Source organism: Acomys minous (assembly GCF_964271855.1).
Source record: "Acomys minous genome assembly, chromosome: 11".
NCBI classification, from domain to species: domain Eukaryota; kingdom Metazoa; phylum Chordata; class Mammalia; order Rodentia; family Muridae; genus Acomys; species Acomys minous.
In genome coordinates, this window is record NC_140492.1 from 35,720,421 (window position 1) to 35,744,062 (window position 23,642).

Genomic DNA, 23,642 nt, shown 5'->3' on the forward strand with positions numbered 1-23,642 from the left:
ACTCTTCTAGACCAAAAAGCTAGTGTAGCTTTTTATATTTGACATTTGTAAAAATGATGAAAATTAATCTGAATCTCTATCTCTTGGTAAAATATGTCTTTAAGAAATGTAGTACTTTAGGACCAATGTTAGGAAATAATGGAGTTCAAAACAATATTTGAGGATCTTAGGAAGGGACATAGAAATTGGAATGAGTTTAAAGGCATAAAGTACTAAAATGAATTGTTGTCCATGCTTAGAACTCAATATATATTTGTATTAACAATACTCCAAGTAGTGAGGTTTTCAAAAATTTATAAATTTTATAATATTTTTGTATATTAAAAGAAATGTAAGGAAAGTATATCAATTATGTGAAATCTGCTAAGATGATAAGAATGAAAATCTGCGGCAATTAATTCTCAATCAACTAGAGGTTGAGAACTTATTCTCACACAATTTAATACATTATGCTCATTACATAGAATTAGATGAAGCAACTATGAACAACCTAACCATATTACTCATTCAATCTGGCCTTTTCAGCAATGTTTACTTAAGAAAATAATTAGTAAAAGGAGAATAAAATAAGTTCATTTGCAAGTGTTTGCAAGACAATTTAGTTGTTAATTCAATAATTCCAAGAAATTTGCCATATATGTTAGCTAAATATTTAAGTAGAAAACAAATATCTTCTATGACAAATCTCTTGATAAAAAATACTATTTAGAGAAGAGTAACTTCCTTTTTATAGCTTTCAGATTCTTTAAATTAGGTTTCCAAAACAAGAGAACAAAATTTCTTCAAAAAATACTGACTTTGCTAATATTTGATTATCTTATCCATTCCATTCAATCTAAACTTCCAGGAAACTTTGACAATATTACCTACCCTATGAGATTTATTTTACAAATATTGAAGTAAAAATTTCCATAACATGTTTATTTTACAGCTTGTGTTTTATGAAATATTGATTTCCTGACAAAGGAAAGTAAATCAAACACTGCTACAGGTACAAGATAATAATTAAGCCATCTAACGAAAGAATCTGTAGACACTGGTCCTGATCTTCCCTGTGCTCATTAAATCGGCCAATGGTATTCATCTACCAAGAACAAAGAAGGTCTATCTGGTAACTTAAGGTCTCTATGGTGGTTTTGGTTTACTCACCTGACATTCTTACTTAAAGTGACAAATAAGCACTATTTTATTCTGTTACATCTTGTTAGATTGATTATCATACTAGCAATTTATGACCGAACTCTTAAACAACTGTTATGCGATAGAATGAGAAAAACAGATATTTTGATAATAAGTCCATATACGAGAAATTATTGGTAATAAGTCTTATAAGTAAAACTTAGATGGAACAACTGCAAAAAATGGAAAGGAGAAGGAAGGAGGGAGGGAGGGAGAGCAGGAAAAATAAAAGGAGAAGCAAGAAGAAGAAGAAGAAGAAGAAGAAGAAGAAGAAGAAGAAGAAGAAGAAGAAGAAGAAGAAATAAGAAGGAGAAAGAGAAGACAGAAGAGAAGAGAAAAAATAAACCAGCCTTTATTTGAGTTAAACCAACACCTTTAGTGCATTCCTTACAATAAATTCTTTGAAAAAATTTAAACATATTTACTATATTTTTTCATTTTGGGTAGTATTGGGGTTTGAAACTAGATTGTTACATGTGTGAGGCAAATGTTCGTGCTATATCATTGAGGGAGAGCTGCTGTCTTTAATTATATTACCATAAACTATTTATATAAAGACTGTTTAGTGAGCCATTTAGAAATTTACAAAATCTAGCATTTATAATTTGATAACTGCTTGCACAGAGATTGAATTTGAGAATTTTCTGGTTTATGATTAGATGAAGGCAAGAGAGCCAATACTAAAAAATACTGACTGGCAATGAGAATTAGTGGACTGGCTAGTGAAATTTTATGTGTGCTAGTCACCCTTCCTCTTGAAAAGTTAACATGATGGCATACAGATGGTTACAGTGGCGACAATTACATCTTATTGTCAACAATACACTAATGACTGCTTAAAACAGTTGTTTGAAAAATAGTCAGAAATCAATTAATGACACAAATTAAAACTGACATTAATGTTTTGTGTTGGTGTGCTTGCATTTGGTTGAGTAGATGAAATGCCCAGGAATTCTATTAGACCATTAAACTTACCATGTTTATTTGGGATGTGGCAAATTTTGTGTCTAGTAGAAAATGATTTTAGGAATTGTATAGAGAAATAAAGAGAAATGGAGAGGGAGAGGAACAAGGCAAGGGTAAGGGAGGGGGAGAGAGAGGGGGGAGGACAGGGGGAGAGGAGAGAGAGAGAGAGAGAGAGAGAGAGAGAGAGAGAGAGAGAGAGAGAGAGAGAGAGAATGCTCTTAAGTATATTTCTATGATGAATGAGGAGAAGTGAGTTGCTACTGTTTGTTTATTTTGCTTTGAAAAATATTTTTCAGGTTTATTTGTATGCTATTATGCAAAGTGTATGAAGAAGAAAAGGCATAATAGACAATAGAATATCAATTGTCTGGTAAAATGAAATAAGAAAGATCACTACTTCAAAAGTTATTTAATGTTGCTGCTGCATACAAGCAGATTGAAATATATATTACTGAAGGTAAAAGGTTGTTAGAAAGACATAATACACTGCCGAGTATAGAGCCAGGAAAGACACGAAAGCACACATATGGATGCTTTATATATGATGCTTGATTGTTAGCTTTCAATACACTCCTTTAAAGAAATGAGAAAACCATATTTCTTGTTATTCCAGTCTTCTTCTCACCGAAATTTAATAGAAACTCCTATTAAATATCAATAATGAACTTATATAGAAATTACTATGCAACGCTCAGTTATGGGTCTTCTACCACCATAGACACATCTCTTTCCTAAACATTGCTGCCAGAGACTAGTTCACACAATTTTCTGACTTCATTACTATCTTATTTAATAATGTTTAACAAGCTGTCACTGTCATAAGGTGCTTTTTTTCTTACATGTTTCTCTCTACACACAGCCTTCCACTGCTGAATCATCCACTCACCTAGTTCCAACTGGAAAGCTTTGTGTGTTTGTGTATGTTGCGTGAAATGCTCTCAAAATACAGTCATTAAAAGAAACTTCCTATCCAAATAAAAAATAGACAAAGACTTTGAAGGGGAAACTCACTGAACATGTCTCCACATGTCAAATAGCAACAGCAAAGCATGCTGGCCACTATGAATCATCAGGAACGTGCAAATAAAAACCCTCAGCTAAATGCCACAACCCAAGGATTGCAATGAATGTATTGGAAAGATGATTGTCCCTGCTGACAGTGATGACAGAGCTTTTGTAGTCAAAATCAATGAGAGAGAAGTCGGAGATAATTACACACAATTTAAGGGAACAGCTAGTTTCAGTAAAGTTCTGATATAGTTAGTAGCGCTTCCTTTGTAACATAGTTTTACTCCACCATTCCTCAGGTTCTTCATGGTCACTTTGTTCTTTTATGTTAGATAGGGTCTCTCTATAGATCAGGCTAGCCTTGAACTCACAAAGATCTACTAGCCTCTGCCTCCCAAGAGGTAATCTTAGAATCTTAGAATCTCGTTGACTCAAATGTTCAGCAGGCTTTCCTGTTGCTCATGTGACATACGGATATATTTACAGTGAAGTCGCTCTTCAAGTTTTTGTCCCCTTTTGATTTGGCTATGAAGTTTCTTTTAAACACTGTGCACTTACCACACCTGGCCCAGACTACTTTCTTATACTATTTTTTCTACATATTTCTTTGTCACTTTGAAAATTGTAAAAAATCATAAAATTGGTTAATCTGTATTCCAGAAAAGCATATACCTTTGCTTTTCTCCTTTTGTCCCTGTGAAAGTAGGAAACAAACCAGACTCTTACTGTGTTGTTAGTTGCATTGTTTTGTTTTGGTATCATGTCTCGATGACATAAAGTAAACCAAGCAGGTTTCCTGAGTGCATGTTTGTTCTCATATTAACCCAAGCTCCTGTGCTGACAAACTGCCTCTGCAGCCTTCCTCCCATTGGGATCAGCGTAGTCTCTGACCACGCCTTCAAGTTCTGTGTAAACTTACATCTCCCACTTCCTTGGCCAGATCTGCCTCTCTTGCTGATCCCATAATTCTTTCTCTGTTGGCAATCCATCATTACAATTTTTGTTTTCTTTAAAGATCATGGCTGTCTTTTTTCTTTGGTCTTCACTGACGAGAGGTCTGAAAATGGTGATGCCCATAGCTATCCCCTTGCTATAAAGGAGAGTCCTGAGACTGCTAAGGCACACTGCCTTTAAACCAAATCTCCAGAGCACTTCGGGGACAGCCATTGATGTTCGGGAACCACAGATGTATGACTTCTTCCAATGTAGTCCTATTCTTGTGTTTACTTTTCTCCCTTTGCTTCCTAATGTATCTTATCAGATGCTTGGCTTAGCTTGGGGAACCTCAGTCCTATGTATGTATTTGTTAGCTTCATCATGTAGCCAAGATGGCAGCTCTGCCTTGGATTGATTTCTGAAGGAAGTAAATGTTAGGAATTCTTAATTTTTTTCTATTTCAGACTTTTATGGGTGAAGAATGTTGGTATAAAAAAAAGAAAGTTTTTTATTTTTATAAGTAAACCACAATGTTCCTTTAAGAGCAGAAAATGTGAAATGAACAGTAGCAACATCACAACCCATAACATGTGGTAGTCTGGAATCTGAGTGAAGCTGTTTTCATAATCAATTTATTGGTGTTGTTTGCCATAGTGAATACACACTTTGAAAAACAATTATTTCTTTTATTTTTTGACATTATAATTACATAATTTCCCTTCTAGCCTCTTATGTACCTCACCTTGTTCTTTTTCAGATCATTGTCTCTTTTTTTTATTAACTGTTAGTGTAATTATAGTCCTAAATGCATAAGTCCTCCCTGCTCTGTCTGCATAATGTTACTTGTATGTATACTTATAAGAGTGACCATTTGCTGTTGAATAACCTGTTCGTGTATGCTTCCCAGGGGAAGACTGTGCCTCCCACTCTCTGTATTCCTCAGTTGTTTGTAGTTCTACGTTTGAGTTTAGTATCAAGATTTGAATCAAGTCTCACTGCAACTAGGCAATAATTGCCAGAAATACTTCAGGTTGTGTTCGAAAAAAGTTATGCTGGTTGTTATAAATCCAGAAACCCTTTCCAGTTGCCAAGTATGTCACTGTCCCATAGGAGGTCAAACCCCATAGTTTAAGCAGATGGAATTCAGATCACTAGACATAAGTTATTTTTAATTAGCTCAGACAAAACTGTCTTACTCAAAGGCTTCACAGTTTGAGAATTTATATGTAGAGGTTTTTTTTTAAACCGGTCGAAATTGCCATCATTGAGGGGAAACAATAGTATAACAGAGTGTTGTCTATTAAAATTATCTTACTGCATTAGCTATTTATTAGTGTAAAGTATATGATACCCTAAGGGACCAATTTAAACTTCTCATTGGTGTCCAAGCTCACCATGCCCTGTAGAACACCCTCACATGGTCCTCCAGAGAACCGTGGGATATTGGGAATTTCAGTTCTCTAGCCTTTTTTCTTCTGGAAAAATCATACAGGAATAGAAATGGTGGGGTGTTTGTTGTTGTAGCTGAGGGAAAATTCATATAAACAAAGTTTCCTGTATTAGGACAACGAAGCTTCCAAATGTGTCACTATAGTACTGCCTTCTTGTTACGCTGTGTTCTGTTCTGCTTGAGAAAACCCAGGACATCTGAAGATCATAGCAATGCCTTTTGAGATACAGGTAGAAGAGAAAAGAGTTCTGTAACATGCACTGCCCTTTCCCTAGAGAATGAATAATGCTGTTTATTTCATAATTTATATTTGGCTCTGGCTCCCTATACAACTTGGTATAAACGAAGGTAGCAGCAGCAACAACAAATTATTTATATGTTTTAACTTCACAGCTAAATATGAATAAGTAAAGTACCTTTAATTGTTCTCTTAAATGATATTTTCAATTTTTAAATTAACTATTTGGTTTAAAGTACTTATGAACTAGAGAGTTAATTTAAAATTAAGTTTAAAGATCCATGTAATAATGATTGCCAAAGAAACAATATTTTTTATGATTTCCAGGACAAAAATAGACTGTGCTATATTTAATCACATTCTCTGACTAAATCTTTTAAGGTGAGTAATGAAAGTATTCATTCCCCTATGTGATCTTTTACTTTGAATAATTTCTTGAGGAAGTACAAAACTTTATATTATATATAAATATATGTATAACAGATAATATGTATATAATATTTTGTGGAATATTGTTTTATATATATATATATATATATATATATATATATATATAGAGAGAGAGAGAGAGAGAGAGAGAGAGAGAGAGAGAGACAAGAAATACAAGGAAACATTTCTCACTATTTTTTTCTGCATTTATTATTTAACTATGCCCCATATGCCAAACTATTTGAGGATTTGTTTTTTTTTATGATTGAGGTTGTATAAATGGAGAAATAGCTTTACAAATTTATCTAAAAGTATTAAATTTTGGTTCTGTGTTTATCATCAGTACATAGGAGTCAGTCTGGTTAATTTTGTTCTTTTAAAACAAAATAGCAGGGCAAATATAATTGGTGGAGTGAGTATATTCTCAAATAAAAGTTCAAATATCATAAGATTTCTTTTTTCTTCCTCAAATATCCTTTAATGAGCATGAATATACTCAGATTTGTGCTATAATAAAACACAAATATAAGGTACAATGAACAACAATGCTGGAATTTACATGGGGCACTTAGAACCAGTAGCAACTACAAGATAGCAACATTTTCTTTTTTCTCTCTTTCTGCTAACAGCAAGATACTTACAGATTGAAAAGATAGGCCAAATTATTTCTAAAACTTCTTCTGATAGTAAAAAGTAAAACAAATTTTATTTTGGTTTCTTTTAATTTTCTTCATTGAAGAAAAATTACCTCTCTTCCTCCCCAACTGTGTTCTTACTTGCAGTCTAACTTAGACATCATAAGATTTCCAAAAAAAAATTTTTTTCTAATTGTTTTAATTGCAATGAAAGAACAGCATAAGAATACAGGAAAAAATTTAGGGAGTGACTATATATGTATTTATAAACAAACCACACAAACATAATTAAGAATTAACATTTATATTTTACAAAGTATGTTCTATAGGAAAACATTTTCTCATTTATACAAAACAGAATAAGTGTCTCTGTGGTAAGATGTAGAATCCTTTGCGTATATTATAAGAGTGATCCTGGTGGCTCCTGTGGTCAACCTAGCTTCAGCTTTTTGAGGCAGCTTCAACCTGATTTCCACAGTGACTGTACCAGTTTCCACTTTGAGCAGTAAAGAATAAGTATCCCCTTTCCCTCACTCTCATCAGCATGTTCTGTCACCTGTTTTTATTAATCTTGGCTATTCTGGCTGGGGTAAAATGAATCCTCAAACTAGTTGTGATTTTTAGTTCCCTAATAGCTAAGGACTCTGAACATTTTAAAAAGTGTTTCTAAGACATTCGTGCTTCTTTAGGGAACTCTATTTAATTTCATATCCCATTTTTAAAAATTTGAGCTATTGTTTTTCTTGATGTTTAGTTTTTAAAGTTTGTGTGTTCTAGATACTAATCCTTTGTCAACTTTTTTTCTGTTTTGTAGACTGCCTCTTCATTCATATGATGGTGTCCTTTGTTAAAAATTTCAGTATTGGCTATAGCCAATAAACACCCAGGCTAAGACAAATCTTAATCCCAAATCTCTGAAACTTGCTCTTGTCTAATTTTCAGCCTTGATACTCTCTTTCTATTCTTTGTACTTCCTTTCCACAGTGTTTGTCATACTCTTCCCGTTTCCCTTCATTTTATTCCCTTTCACCTACACAAATGGCCTTTTCTGGTCTTCCTGTGAATTTTCTCTTCCTATTGCCTCCTTCTTCTTTTGAGAGTCATTTGCTTAGCCTTTGTTGAGAAGCTTTTTTAATGTAGTCTAGAACACTAGACAAATTTCCTTTGTAGTTTATAGAATATTTCACATAATTCCTTTTCTTTAATATAATTTCTTTTCTGTATGAATCTTTGCTTCTCATTATTCCTGGTGTTTTTCAACCACCTCTATGATATATAAGCCATTATAAATTTCTAACACTCAGGGATATCTAGTCATGCATTTGACCAGATAACTTATTTGGCCTCTGGTACTGGTTAGAAAGGGAGACAGGCAGTCACATATATTTATTATTTGCTGTAGTGGACCCATAAAGCTAAGTTAATGCCTCCTACTTGTTTTGTGATAACAATAGAGAAGTACACTTAAGTTCTAAAGCTGAATTCTAAGAGACCTTCTACCCAGTTACCAAAATCTTTTATTCCTATTTTATTAAACATTCAGTTTATGTCTTAAAACAAGACAGAGAAAGGGCTCTATATTATGAATCATATCCAATTTATCTCTTTGTCCTCACAATACCTACCAATGGATAATGGTTAACTTCACATTCATTTAACAATTATTTGGAGAAGATTTAAAAGGCAGATCATTGTTTATAAACCACATGATCATTTTCTGTAGTTACATCTCATAATCTTATAATCTACATTTTGCACAAATGTTTGCAGACAACTCTGATATAAAACCTGCTTTGGGAGCTTCGGTGTAGAGTAGAGCTTTCTAATACTGTTGAATTTAGTTTCTCCTCCCAGAACTACACTTGGTTTCTGCTATATAATTAATTAAAATTAATTTTGAGATATTTCCTCCTGCTATCATTCTATTATGTTTTCATTGCATGAAGAAAGTATACTCGAGTTGAAGAAAAAAATACACCTCAATTCACTTTATAGGTCAGATGCTTTAAACTCTTTGCAGTAACAGTGAGTCTATGATGCAGATACTGAATTTTCCTACCAAACCAACATTATGTTTAGAAAGGTATCATGTTTTGTTAAATCTATTATAATTTTTACATGTTGAAATTATAACAATGATTGAAATGATTTCTTAGATTTCAAGAGTAGTTTTTATTTATTATAGTCAACCTGAACAAAATTCATACGTCATTATAATATTATTATACTGCTATATTTCAAATCCACTACCAAATTTCACTTTACAAGTCCTTTTTAAATGGTGTCTGACATTTCCTGCCTTTTACTTCAGGGATATCTACTGAGAACATGGGAATAGAGAACACAACACTGCTGACAGAATTTGTTCTCACAGGACTCAGTCACCAACCACCATGGAAAATCCCCCTATTTCTGATGTTCTTGGTGATCTATCTCATCACCATCGTGGGGAACCTTGGTCTCATCACTCTTATCTGGAATGATCCTCGCCTTCACATCCCCATGTACTTATTTCTTGGGTGTTTAGCACTTGTAGATACTTGGTTAACATCCACAGTGACACCAAAGATGCTTCTCACCTTCATAGCTAAGAACAAACTTATCTCTCTCTCTGAATGCATGATACAGTTTTTCTCATTTGTAATGTGTGCAACCATGGAATGTTTTCTCTTGGCAGCAATGGCCTATGATCGCTATGCAGCCATATGCAAGCCTTTACTCTACCCAGTGATCATGACAAATAGACTGTGTGTACGTCTGCTTGTCTTGACCTTTGCCATTGGAATTCTTCATGCTTCAATTCATGAAGGCATGCTCTTCAGATTAACCTTCTGTAATTCCAACATAATACATCATTTTTACTGTGATGTTATGCCACTGTTAAAGATTTCCTGTACTGACCCCTCTCTGAACTACCTAATTGTTTTTATTTTTTCTGGCTCAATCCAAGTATTGACTATTTCAACTATTCTTGGCTCGTACACGCTTGTTCTGTTTACAGTCTTAAAAAAGAAATCTGCTAGAGGCATAAAGAAAGCCTTCTCCACCTGTGGAGCCCATCTCTTATCTGTGTCTCTATACTATGGCTCTCTTCTCTTCATGTATCTGCTTCCTGCCTCTCAGAAAGTACAAGATGAAGACATGATGGACTCTGTATTCTACACTGTCATAATCCCTGTGATGAATCCTATTATCTACAGTCTGAGAAACAAGCAAATCAAAGACTCACTGGAGAAAATCTTAAAAAGAAATGTGTAGGTCAAATTTGTCAAATTATCATAAATGTGTGCTGGGTTAATGTGGCTGTATTTTTTCATAGTTTAAAGAGTTTTCCAATTGCACCTGTTCTAACATTTTAATAAACTTCCCATTTCATTCAAATATCTACACATGTGTTTTTCAATCATACAAAGACTTATTATTGAACATTATGTTATGGTAAAATAAATGTAGAAACAGATAAAACTGGTTTGCATGTGACTGCTACTGCTGTATAATAATTAGCCTCTGAAAAAGATTTCAGTGTGATTTTTATTACTTTGAAGGATATCACATTTACCTGAGTTGAAATACATTTTTGTGTTTCAATGACAAACAGAAGTTTTTAGCATTATGATTAGGAATGTGAAATATTAGCAAAACAGTAGAAATCGTTATTATTAATATGTTACTAGTTGATTATCTTGGATATTTTAGGAGATTATTGACAAAAATTATCTTACTCCTTATAAAAGCAAGAAAAATCATTCTGATTTATATATAAACACAATAAACATTGTGTACTGATTGTTTTTGTCAATAGACATCAGAGTAACCTGGAAAGAGGAAGGCTAAATTGCAGGATTTCTTGACTGATGATGGATGTGGGAGGATCCAACTCATATGGGGAGTGCTACCCCTGGGTAGGTGGTTTAAGGTTATATAAGAAAGTAAGCTGAGCTGCTACAGAAAGCAAGAAATAGCTATATGCCTCCAATATCTTGGCTTCAGGACCTGCCTCTGCTTCACTTGAAGATAGACTACAATCTGTAAGGCGAAATAAACTCTCCTCCTCAGGATTCCTTTGGTCATGAGCTCTATTTCAGTAAAGAAAAACCAACTAGACACACAGGGATAACAATTCTTTTGGGTGTGTCCTTGCTATGGCAGAACGTTGTTGAACACAGTCTCAGGAGTATGTCAATAACTCTTTAAAGAGCATCATTGATTTATTTCATTGTTTGTTTGATTCTTTTAAAAGTGGCTTTAAATGTTTACTGGGAATTACAGCCTGTGAAAACACCGCCTAACTTGGTATACATTGATAGTTTCTAATTCAGTAATGTTGAAAAAGATGATTGGGATGATGCCTTAAAAGTTACTGCTATAAAATAATGTTTTGTAGAAATTATATATAAAGTATCTATTCATAAGTCAAAGTCAAGTTTCTATACATTTTACATTAATTGTTTAGATGCGAATAAGTGAATAGTAAGATTTATACCATGTGCTTTAATCCCCCTGTCCCCCCCCCAATGCTTGGCATCAATTCAAAGGTTGAAGTTCCGTGGGTATTTGTTAACTTTCTTGCTGGATCTGATGTTGACATCAATAGTAGTCAAATCCTGTGGCATTATTTCACTATACTTAGTGTGATAAGCTATATTAATTACAAAAATATTATTTGGGAAGATAAGTCAATTTTGGACTATAGTTCTCCTCAAAGTTCATGTATTAAGACATTCAAATGAAGAATGTTGTTTTTACCTAGTTGATAGTTTTCATTTTGTGTAAGATTTACTTAAGGTCTATAACTTGCAATAATATAATGACATTTCCTTATTTTATCAGGAGAAAATATTATGAACAATTTCCTACTCTGTGCCTTGTAATATGTTGGTGAGGCTTACCTCTGAGGTTTTTAATTGAATTCCTAAATTTTTCTTTTCCAGTTTTATTTCAGTTTGAGTTTTAGTGATTCTATTTATACTTTCATATCTTGAAAGTAAATATATGAGGTGAATGTTGTATTAATTATAGTTATGAAGACTTTTAAGTCCTATATTTGGTCTCTGTTTTCTAAATAATAAGGAAGTCTATGCTTAGTTCAAAGACCAGAGAGTATGATAACCAATGATATTATCCATTGTGAATCTGAAGACCTGGAATTGATGTGTACCAGTGTAAGGAGAATGTCAATAGTTATAATTCGTGAAAAATGAACTCAAACTTTCTCTAGGTTTCATTTAACTGAGGTTCTCAGTTGGCATAATGATGCCTCCACATATTTGGAGAGTGTCACATAACTCATTTATTCCACAAAACCTCAACAACCTCAACAAGGAAATATCTTGACAGATGCATCTAGAAATACTTTTAGTAGATGCCCTAGGTCCCAGTGAAGTAGAACAGATATTTTTATTCCCACCATGCTCTTACTTCCCGAAGACTCCATGTTTTGGTGCAGACTCAATTCCCTTAGCTCTTTGCCACAAACCTTCTCAGCTTTTCTTGCTACCCAATCTCTATTTCTTTACACCACATACTGACTTACAGAAACACTGTCTACCAGGGGAAACATAGTCACCATACATGCCTAGGACACAGGGAGGTCAACAGCAACTGAAGAACTGAACACCCACCCAACAAAGCCAAGACCAGATATTAATAGCAAGAAATGCCTCAAACATCATATCAGATGCTTAAAGCCAGCACCAAACCCTGAACAAATGTGAACAGCTAAGACAATATGCCTCCACCAGAAGGCAGAAACCCCATTACAGTTAGCCATGATAAATTCAATAAAAATCAAGCCCAGGATACAGATTTCAAACTTACAACTATGAATACATTCATGAGCATTAATGAGAATTAAATAAATCCCCCAATGAAGGTCTGGAAGACACAGAGGAACATTTAAATGAAATAATTATAGGAGTTTGAGATATGAAATAACAAATGGAATCACAAAATAAAACTCAAACTGAAATAAAACTGGAAAAGGATAATTTAGGAAGTCAAATAAAAACCTCAGAAGTAAGCCTCATCAACATATTATAAAGCACAGAGTAGGAAATTTTAGGTGTGGAAGACAAGGTATAAGAAATAGATACTTAGTTGAATAAAGTATTAATTAAAATAAATCCAGGCACCAAACCTTCAAGAAATCCGGGACACTATGAAAGGACCAAACCTAAAGGTAAGAGTATGGATTGAAAAAGGAAATGAAGCCAAGTCAGTCACAGAAAATTTTAATAAAATGATAAAATAAAATTGAAGAAGGAGGTGCGCGTAGCTATCTACAAGAAGCACACATGAAACAGACAGGGCCAGAAAAGGACTTTTTATGACAAATAATAATAAATACACTAAGTGTACAGAATGAATAAAATATATTAAAATCTGCAAGGGAACAAATAAGTCACATTAAAGGCAAGCCTTTTAGAATGACACCTGATATCTCAATGGAGACGCTGAAAGTCAGAAGGGCCTGTATAATTCCAAAAGACTATGGTTGCCCACCCAGACTACTATACCCAGTAAAACTATCAATCACAATTATCAGAGAAATGCATTCCATGATAAAACCAAAATTCAAGTAATATCTAGCTTCTAACACAGTTCTACAGAATGAAGTAGAAGAAAAATAAATCTGAAGAGATTAACCACACAGATAAGTAAAACGTAAAAGAGGGGTGAAACCCATATCTTAATAGCAAAGTATTAGAAATCAAGAAACGTTGCTCATTGATGAATCTAATATTTAACCCAATAAAAAGACAGAGTAAAACAGATTAGATTAGGAAAAAAGTATATATACTTCTATTGCATCCAAGAAATACAACTGACCATCATAAATAGACATTACTTCAGAATAAAAGGATGGAAAAATGTTGCAAGCAAACAGACCCAAGAAACTAGTAAGTGTAGCAATTTTAGCATCTGATGAAATAGAGTTTAAACTGAAACTAACCAGAGGAGATGAGAAAGGACACTACCTAGTCATCAAAAGAAAGAATTCATTGTGAGGATATTACAATCCTAAATATTTATGGACCAACAACCAGGGCACATAAGTTCATAAAAGAAATACTAATACAACTAAAATTTCATCTTTACATGGCAATAGTGAGAGACTTCAATATTCTACTCTTGTCAATAGACAGGTTATCCTGACAAAAATTCAATAGAGACATTCTGGAGTTAAATAATATTATAAATCAAATGCACCTGGTAGATATCTACAGAACATTTCGCCCAAACATGAAACAATACACTTTCTCCCCAGCAGATCTTGAAACTTTATCTAAAATTGACTACAAAATTGGATACAAGTAAATCTCAACATATATAAGAAATTTGAAATCCTATTTGAACACACCTTTCATCCTATCTGACTAAAACAGATTAAAGCTAGATATAAACAAAATAAAAAGCGTGTAAATGCATAGAACCCAAAGAACTCACTATTAAATGGGAAAAATGGGCCACAAAAAATCAAGGGTGATATTTAAAACCTTTAGAAGATAATAAAAATGAAAACACAACATACCCAATCACAACGAAGGTAATTGTGGTGGTTTAAATAAGTATGCCCTCCATAGACTCATGTGCTTGAATGCTTGGCCGTAGGGAGTGGCATTATTAGGTGTGGCCTTGTTGCAAGAAGTGTGTCGCAGTGGAGATAGGCCTTGAGGTCATATATTCTCAAGCTATATTCAGTATGGCACACAGTCTCCTGCTGCCTGTGGATCAAGATGTAGGACTCTCTACTCCTTCCTTCTCCAGCTGCTGTCTGTCTGTATGCTGCTATGTCCCACCATGGTGATAATGAACTACACTTCTGACACTGTAAGCCAGTCTCAATGAAGTATTTTCCTTTATGATCGTTGGAGAGATTTAATAGGCTGTGGTCAGAGGGTGGTTGAGGAGGGCCCCCCACATCAGAGATACAGGTGAGGGAAATAGGGCTGAAAAGCGAGGGAGGGTGGGAACGGAAATATATAAGCAAAGGAATATCAATTGGGATGTAATATGAATAAATTAGAATACATTAAAACGTAATTTTATACCATCAAAAAAAGTTGCAATGGACATGATATCTCTTTACAATAATAGAAGCCGTAACAAATACATTGGTTCCAGGAGGCAAGCTTATTGCACTATGTACTTACATAAAATAAAGGATAGAGTGCACATTAAGAACACAAGAAACCTGTGGCTGGTAGCAAGTATAGTTGGTCTGGGATAGACACTGGAGAAGGTTTTGGGGTGCACGACTAGATGGAGATGTTGGACACCGATAAAAGTGAACTATTTGACGTTGGCAGATAGTGGGTCCAGGGTAGACACTGGAGATGGTTGTAGGAATTATGGCTGGAAGAAGAGGTAGGATATAGAAAAAAAAGGATCTGTGAGTTATTTTCGATAGACCAGGTCCAGACTAGACCCTATGGGGTACAGCCAGGAGTGTCCAGACTAGTCTGGGCTACTAGATGTGGGATCCAGACAAGATTTTGTGAGCGGGGCAAAGCATAGGAGGGAGGTGAGGAAAAATCACTTTTAATGGCCTGGACACTTGAGAATGAAGTGGGCTGTCTCTGAAATGTATTTTCTTTTATTAATTAATTAACATTGTATTGTGATCAGAACTTCTCCCTTCCTTCTCTCCTCCTCCTCCTTTTTTCATTAATTAGTTAATTTAGTTTATATTGCAATCAAAACTTCTCCCTCCCTTCTCTCCTACCAGTCTCTCCCTCTACCTTCCCCTCCAATGTTTCTCCTTTTCTCCTCAAAGAAGGAGAGACCTTCCCATAAATAACAAGCTGCATTGGCATATCAATCTGCAGTATGACTAAGCATATCTTAATCTATTGTGGCTAGACAAGGCCATCCTGTTAGGACGACAGAGAACCAAAGGCAGGCAACAGAGTCAGAGACAAACCCCGCTCCTACTATTAAAGGACCAAGCTGTACATTTGTTACATATTTTCAGGGTGCATAGGTCCCATGCATGCTGTCTGTTTAGTGGTTCGGTGTCTGTGAGTCCCTAAGGGCCCAAGACGGTTGATTCTGTCGGTTTTCTTGTGGTGGTGCTGTTGACTTCTCTGGTTCAATCCTTCCTCCCATCTTCTGTAAGATCCCCTGAGCTCTGCCTAATGTTTTGCTGAGGGTCTCTGCATCTGATCTCATCAGCTGCTGGATATAGCCACTCAGATGACTGTTATACGAGCTTCCTGTCTACAAGTATAGCAGAGTGTCAGAGGCAGGTGTGGTGGCGCATGACCTCAATACAAGCACTCAGAGAGGCAGAGACAGGCAGATAGCTATGAGTTCAAGGCCTGCCTGGTCTACAGAGTGAGTCCAGGAGAGCCAGGACTACACAGAGAAACTCTGTTTCAACAAAAAATTGTGTCAGGAATGGGCTGTCTTGTGACATGACTCAAGTTAGGCCAGTCATTGCTAAGCATTCTTTTATAGTAGGAAAATTGTGGGTGGAAGGTTTTGCTGCGGGATTGGTATCTCCATCCCTCCAGTGTGTTTTCAATAGTTAATATTCAAGTCTCTTACAACATTGAATATGAATAGTGTTAAAATGTGTGATACTCTGTGGGACCAATTTGGACATTTCATAGGGGTCTAAATCTATGATGCCCAGTAGGGCAGGCTTACCTTGTTCTCTAGAGAACAGTTAGGCCAAATGGGAATTTCCGTTCTCTAACCCACAGTCCTCTAGAACAAGCTTCCATGGGTACAATCTGATTCTCATGGCAAAGGGTGGAGTTCATTATAAACAGTATATTTGGGCTTGGGCAGTTACATTTCCAAAATGAATCACCATGAAAGGAATTGTTATCCACATTACTGCTTGCCTGTGCCATCGTGCTTTTTTCTGATTTAGAAAGGCTCACATGTTTTTGAGGATCTCTGTGGTGTCTTCAAAGATACGTGTAAGTGAGAAATGAATTATGTAATATCCATCATGCTTTCCATAAACATTAAAGAATGGTTTTTATTCCATTTTGATATTATATTTGGCTTTGGATTCCTATAACCAGATATAAATGAGTACAAAGGATGACCTGCATAGTTTAACATCATCAATAAATATGAATAAGCAAAATAGTTTGTATTTTTCTCCTTAGTAGTGCTTTTTAAAATGCCTTATGGCACTCAAAGAAAGAAAAAGCAGGCTACCAAGGTGAGACTTGATAGCCTATGACCATATAGTGGGGGAAGAGGTCCCCCTCAGTCTTAGACGTAGGAGAGGGGAATAGGGTGAAAGCGGGAGGAAAGGAGGAATGGGAGGATACAAGTCATGAGATACAGTTGAGATGTAATCTGAATAAATTAATAAAATTAAAAATTTTTTAATGTTTTAATCTTACCATAATGATGTTTAAAATCTCATGAATATAGTATTTTAATTGACTTCTTCATGGTTTGTGACTTATGTACATGATTTTTGTAGCAGTCCTGCTGTTTAAGAGTAATGAGCATAAGCTCTGATGCTTGGTGAGGGGGGGTCTATGTGACCTGACTGGAAAACAAACCCAGAGGTAACCATTTATTTCATGGAAATGCAGTTTTTATTTGTTGGCATGAGATATCTGTTGGGTTTTGTGCCATCCTTATTGTAGACTAACTCCATTAAATTTTCTTTTATAAATGTATGCATTTTTGCTTAAATTTCTTATGACTTTCCTCACCATAGTGTCCACCCCTCTCCACGTGATCTTTACTCATGTATCCTTAGTTGAAAGCTCTCTCTCAAGGAGCCTATGGTGCTTCACAAATGCCAATTGTACTCCACATTTCTTAAATTATTTCCAAGTATTCCTGTACCTTGTAGCAATCTACTTTTTCTTTTAATTCTTCTATTTTCCAACATTGGCTCTATCATTTTCAGGAAATTGTTTTCACCAAATACATTAAAAAAAAACTTTACTTTTCAACACGCATGGCTTTATAGCCAATTGTACTTCACCATTTTACTCCTATTACTTTCCCTTTCTTAGCGATTAAAACCTTAAACTATCCACTTATCTTCTCCCCAGTGTATATTTGTATATTTCACTGGCATGACATATGCCCGTGGTTACAAAGAAAAACATTTCTTAGGATATGAGATTGGTAGAGAGTGGAGGAATTCACTGGACAAAAAGCAAGGGAACAGGCCACACATTATTATTAAGCCTTGTTAGGCCAGCTCTCCTGTTCATGATTAAAAACAGCGGACACAAGCCGGGCGTGGTGGCGCACGCCTTTAATCCCAGCACTCGGGAGGCAGAGGCAGGCGGATCGCTGTGAGTTCGAGGCCAGCCTGGTCTACAAAGTGAGTCCAGGACAGCCAAGGCTACACAGAGAAACCCTGTCTCAAAAAAAAAAAAACAAAAAAAATAAAAAATAAAATAAAATAAAATAAAAACAGCGGACAAGTGCATCTAGTTTCTCAAGCTCCAGTTTAATAGACTCCAATGTTCACAAATAGGGTTTTTCTCCTTCTCATTAAACATCTAGTTAGCATTTCCTATAATCCCTGCTTAGTGGTAGCTGGTCTGTATTTGATTTTTTTTGTGTGTGATGTACTATTCTGGTCTCTAACTACCTCCAGAATCCTACCACATATGCCTTTGATTTCATACAATTTAAAGCCATTTGGGCATGTTTGTTTTTACTACTTTAGAATTACTTTGAAATTAATTCTGAAGATTTTTTTTTTGCCAGCTACTACAGATTCTTAACTTTCACCTGAAAGTTAGTCACTATATTCCAGTTAGTTAAGACCAATTATATCTGTATAAATTATAATGAAGGTGCATAAAACAGTTTTTTTCTAAACTCATAACGGACAACTTGGAAAAACTCTTCCCAGACAATTGAGATTCCCGTAGATTTTACAAATGTTAGAAGATTCTTATTTTCCATAAATCTGTTGTACATTCACATTTAAATTTTAAATCATGAAAGAATATTTTTAAAGTCACAACAATAGATACAATAAAAGGGAATTCTTATAAATACATAGCTGCATTTAAGCTACACTACACAAAAGCCCACTTTCAAAAGTCATAGTGAGTGATGTATGATTTTCATTGCTTTCCATTTCAGGGATATTCAGTGAAGATATGGAAACAAAGAATGGAACACTGTTGACAGAATTTGTTCTCACAGGTCTCACTCATCTGCCACAGTGGAAAATCCCCCTGTTCCTGCTGTTCTTGGTCATTTTTCTCATCACCATTGTGGGGAACCTTGGTCTGATCACTCTCATCTGGAATGACCCTCACCTTCACATTCCTATGTACTTATTTCTTGGGAGCTTAGCTTTGGTGGATACTTGGTTATCCTCCACAGTGACACCAAGGATGATACTAGACTTTTTTTCCAAGAGCAAACTGATCTCTTTCTCTGAATGCATGATACAGTTTTTCTCATTTGGAATCAGTGCAACCTCGGAATGTTTTCTCTTAGCAGCAATGGCCTACGATCGCTATGTAGCCATATGCAAGCCTTTACTCTACCCAGTGATCATGACAAATAGACTCTGTGTACGTCTGTTAATAATGTCCTTTGTAGCTGGATTTATTCATGTTTTAATTCATGAAGGCTTTTTATTCAGACTAACCTTCTGTAAATCTAACATAATACATCACTTTTATTATGATGTTATGCCACTGTTAAAGATTTCCTGTAATGATCCTTCTCTTAATTACCTAATGCTTTTCATTTTCTCTGGCTCAATTCAGGTATTCAGTATTTTGACTATTCTTATCTCTTATACACTTGTTCTGTTTTCCATCTTAAAGCAGAAATCTATCAAAGGCGTAAAGAAAGCCTTTTCCACCTGTGGCGCCCATCTCCTGTCTGTGTCTTTGTACTTTGGTTCTCTTCTTTTCATGTATGTACGCCCTGCATCTCCACAAGTAGATGATCAAGATATGATGGACTCTGTATTTTACACTGTTATAGTTCCTGTCCTGAATCCAATTATCTACAGTTTGAGAAATAAGCAGGTAAAAAATTCACTGGCAAAATTCTTAAAGAGAAATGCTTAGGTCTCATATCAGTTGTATTTTTATTGAAACATCATAAAATCATACAGGCTACATGTAGCAAAACTTTGTTTATTCTTAACATTTTTGCAATATATTTACCCTATGAAGTTTTTCTTCCTGGTCTTTGTGTATATGAATATACATGTATATACATACATGTATATACATATATGGTTATTGTTATGTGTATTTTTGTTTATATATGATATATATTATATATTTGTATTATAGTTTTTAGGTGAATAGTTAATAGTATGATTCCTTTGGCTTTTTCAGATATATATATATATATATATATATAGTTATTTTATCCACTTCCCTCCTTCTCTTGTATTTATGTACCTATCTCCTACCTAAGAATCCCACCCTTTTCTATTTCCTCAATCATATCCTTATATCTTGCAATTGCCCTTTACCATCTTTCACCTTATTTTGTATTTAACTTATCTCAGCTCCTGAGGAGTTCTACTTATTTTTATTTCCCTGATCAGATTATAAGGCTGAATTTTTGCTTCTTTCTCCATCTGTTCCAAAAAGCCATCAAGAACCATGAACACTCACAGTATGTTGTAATTATTTGGTCTTAGATAAGATATATTTAAAGTATGTTTTCCTCAATGATACAATATAGTAACACTTTATTACTCTTTTAATTAACCAATTCATGTATTCACTTTACACCTGGTCAGAGCCACATCCTTCTTCTCCTCCCAGTCTCACCATCCATCCCTTTCACCCTCCTGCCCCCCTATTCCTCAGAAAAGGAATCCGCCTCAGCTCATCAAGTCTTATCAGGGCTGAGTGGGTCCCCTATAGCTTGGCAGTGCAGTCCTGTCAGGAGGAAGTAATTGAAAAGCTGACCAAGAGAGCCCTTGGGAGAGAGACCCCATGCTCCTCTTACGAGGGGACCCACATGAAACCAGAGCTGCCCATTGGCTACATCTTTGAGGGGCCTAGGTCCGATCCATTCACAGCCCCTCTGGGCACCTGGTTAGGAGGCTCTGTTGGTTTTCTTATGGAACCTCAATGTCCTTTTATCCTTCCCCTCACTTTTACACTAGAATCCCTACGTTTTGCCCAGTGCTTGGCTGTGAATCTCAGCATATGTTTCGAGGCACTGCTGGGTGGAACCTCTAAGAGGACTACTCTGCTTGATTCCTCTCTGCATACATAGCAGAATATTGTTAGTAGTATCAAGGGTTGGTGTTCTTTAATGGGGTGGGTCTTAGGTTGAACCAGGCATTCAACACTCTCTGCTCTTGCTGCTTTATCTTTATCCCTGCACATCTTGTAGGCAGGGTGAATTTTGTGTCAAAGTTTTTGTGGGTGGGTTGGTGTTCCCCTTCCTCTACTAGAAGACTTGTCTTGTTAGAGGGTGTCCTCTATGTCTGTATGACCATTACTGCTAGAAGTCTCTGCTGGAGTCCCTCTCATATCCCCTAGCTAGCCTACTCTGACTTAGGTCTCCAGCTGTCAAGGAGCTACCCCACCACAGTTTCTCTTTTCTCTATAGTCTTTTCGTCCTCCCACTCCCAGATCTTCCCCAGGGCTGATCTCCACTCTTGTACATTGCTGTATTTTCTATCCTACTTAGTTCTCTCTCTTCAGCCAATACCTCTGTCTGTTATATTTCCCTTTCTGAGTGAGATTTATGCATTCTCCATTGTATCCTTTTCTTACTCATCTTCTTTGTGTCTGTGTACTATAGTACGTTCATCCTGTACTATATGGCTAAAATCCACTTGAAAGTGAGTATATTTCCTGTCTGTCTTTCTGAGTCCGGGTTACCTCACTGGGGATGATCTTTTCTAGTCTTATCAACTTGCATGCAAATTTCATGATTTCTTTATTTTTAATAGCTGAGTAGTATTCCATTGTGTAAATGTACCACAGTTTCTTTATCCATTCTTCAGTTTAGGGACATCTGGGTTGTTTCCAGATTCTGGCTATTAAGACTAAGGTGACTATGAACATAGTTAAGCAAATGTCCTTGTTTAAGTTCTAACTAGAACAATAAAACACTAAATGAGATCAGAGGGATACATTATGTAAAGGAAGAAGTCACAGTATCACTATGTGCATATAATATGATAGTATAAAGGATAGGTGACCCCAAATTCCATAATAGGATTCATACAGTTGATAAACACTTTCAGCAAAATGGCTGGTTACAAGATTAATTTTTAAAAATCAGTAGTCCTCCTGTATACAAGTAAGCTTTGCTTGGGCCTTTATTGCCAGCTCCACACGCATAGTAAGTGGAGAATGGCTGACTCATACAGCTCCACCTCTGCTTATCTCCTCCCAACACTGGAATGTGCTAGTACTCATCCAAAGAGCAAGTCTATTCATATCAGTGTATTGCAAAACTCATTTTCACCTTCCTGCTGATACTGTTTTCCCCACACACATTTCTACGCTATGATTCTCCAGTATAACTAAGATTAAATTATCCTTTTCCAGCCATTTTTAGTGGTTTATTATTGCTGCTATATTAGATGCACACACATAAAAAGTGCATGAATATACTCATGCAAATGCATAGTTTATTTGTGACTTAAGTGTATTTCTATACATAATTAGAGACATATTATTTTCCACCAACTTGCCTTTGCAAACCTTGGCATAATTTGAGGTCCTTCACAAAAACAGAAAGGCATAATTGTAATGGCATTATTGACAGACTACGGAAACTTTAATTTGTGGGGCAGAATGAGAGGTTTTGTCTTTTGAAGTCCTCTATTTGAAGATCTTTAGACCTTGGTCCCCTCATTTTTTCTTTTTTTTTTAAACTCTACTATGAGGTGAAAAGTTTTGCATCACAGAGCAATATGCCATAACTACAAGACTTCACCCCAAATAGGATCAATTGATTATACATTAAAATCTCGAAACCATGAAACAGACAAATGAAAAAAGCTGCTCTCTTTGAAAGTTGATTTATCTCAGCTGTTTGCTACAGTAATGGCAAGCTGTCACTCTCTTTCCCAACACTCACCATTTAACAAATGTGTACCTTTTAAAGGTAGATAATATATAATTAATTTTTAAATTAAAAATAGATTCTTCTCTTATACGATACATCCTGACCACAGTTTTTCCCTCCCTCTACACCTCCCAGCTACCCCCAGTCCTCCCCAACACCTCTTATTTCTCCATGATCCACTCCTCCATTTTAATTTTAGAGAAGAGCAAGGTTCCCAAAAGATGACAGCCAAACTGAGTAATACAGGACACAATACACCAAGCCAAAAGTCATTGTGTTTATGTTTAACAAGTCAACACAGTAAGAAGGAAAGAGTCCCAAGAACAGGCAAAAAATGTCAGAGATACATGCACTCCCACCGCTAGCAAGCCATAAAAACACAAAGTTATCAGCCATAAAATACACAGAGGAACTAGAGCAAGCCCATGCAAGTCCTCCACTTGCTGCTTCAGTCTCTGTGAGTCATCTGTGCCCCCTGATATCTTGATTTGGTCGGCCATATTCTCCTGGTGCCCTCCATCACTTCTGACTCGTGCAATCTTTCCTCCCTTTCTTTTGTGGAGATCCTTGATCTCTGATGAGGAGGACTTGAAATTTAAACTCTCTCTCCACATGTTTGGCTGTGGGTCTCTGCATCTGCTCCATTCTGCTTTTAGAGAAAGCCTATCTAATAACTGACTGAACATAGATTGCTATGAATATAGCAGAATATCATTAGGACTCATTTCACTGAGTTTTTTTTTTTTTATGACCAGTTGTCTTTGGTTCTACTCTGGGT

At 35.6% G+C, this 23,642-nt stretch overlaps 2 protein-coding genes across 2 annotated transcripts; both read left to right on the plus strand.

Moving 5' to 3' along the window:
- Nucleotides 1-9,169: 9,169 nt before the first annotated feature.
- LOC311608542 (olfactory receptor 5H19-like) lies at nt 9,170-10,099 on the plus strand (the record flags this gene model as incomplete). Its single annotated transcript, XM_084801073.1, has 1 exon — nt 9,170-10,099. One exon carries the CDS (start codon nt 9,170-9,172, stop codon nt 10,097-10,099), a length of 930 nt encoding a protein of 309 aa, XP_084657199.1.
- Nucleotides 10,100-18,948: 8,849 nt separating this feature from the next.
- Nucleotides 18,949-19,878, plus strand: LOC311608545 (olfactory receptor 5H19-like; the record flags this gene model as incomplete). The annotated part of the gene is made up of 1 exon (XM_084801076.1): nt 18,949-19,878. One exon carries the CDS (start codon nt 18,949-18,951, stop codon nt 19,876-19,878), a length of 930 nt encoding a protein of 309 aa, XP_084657202.1.
- Nucleotides 19,879-23,642: the final 3,764 nt, after the last annotated feature.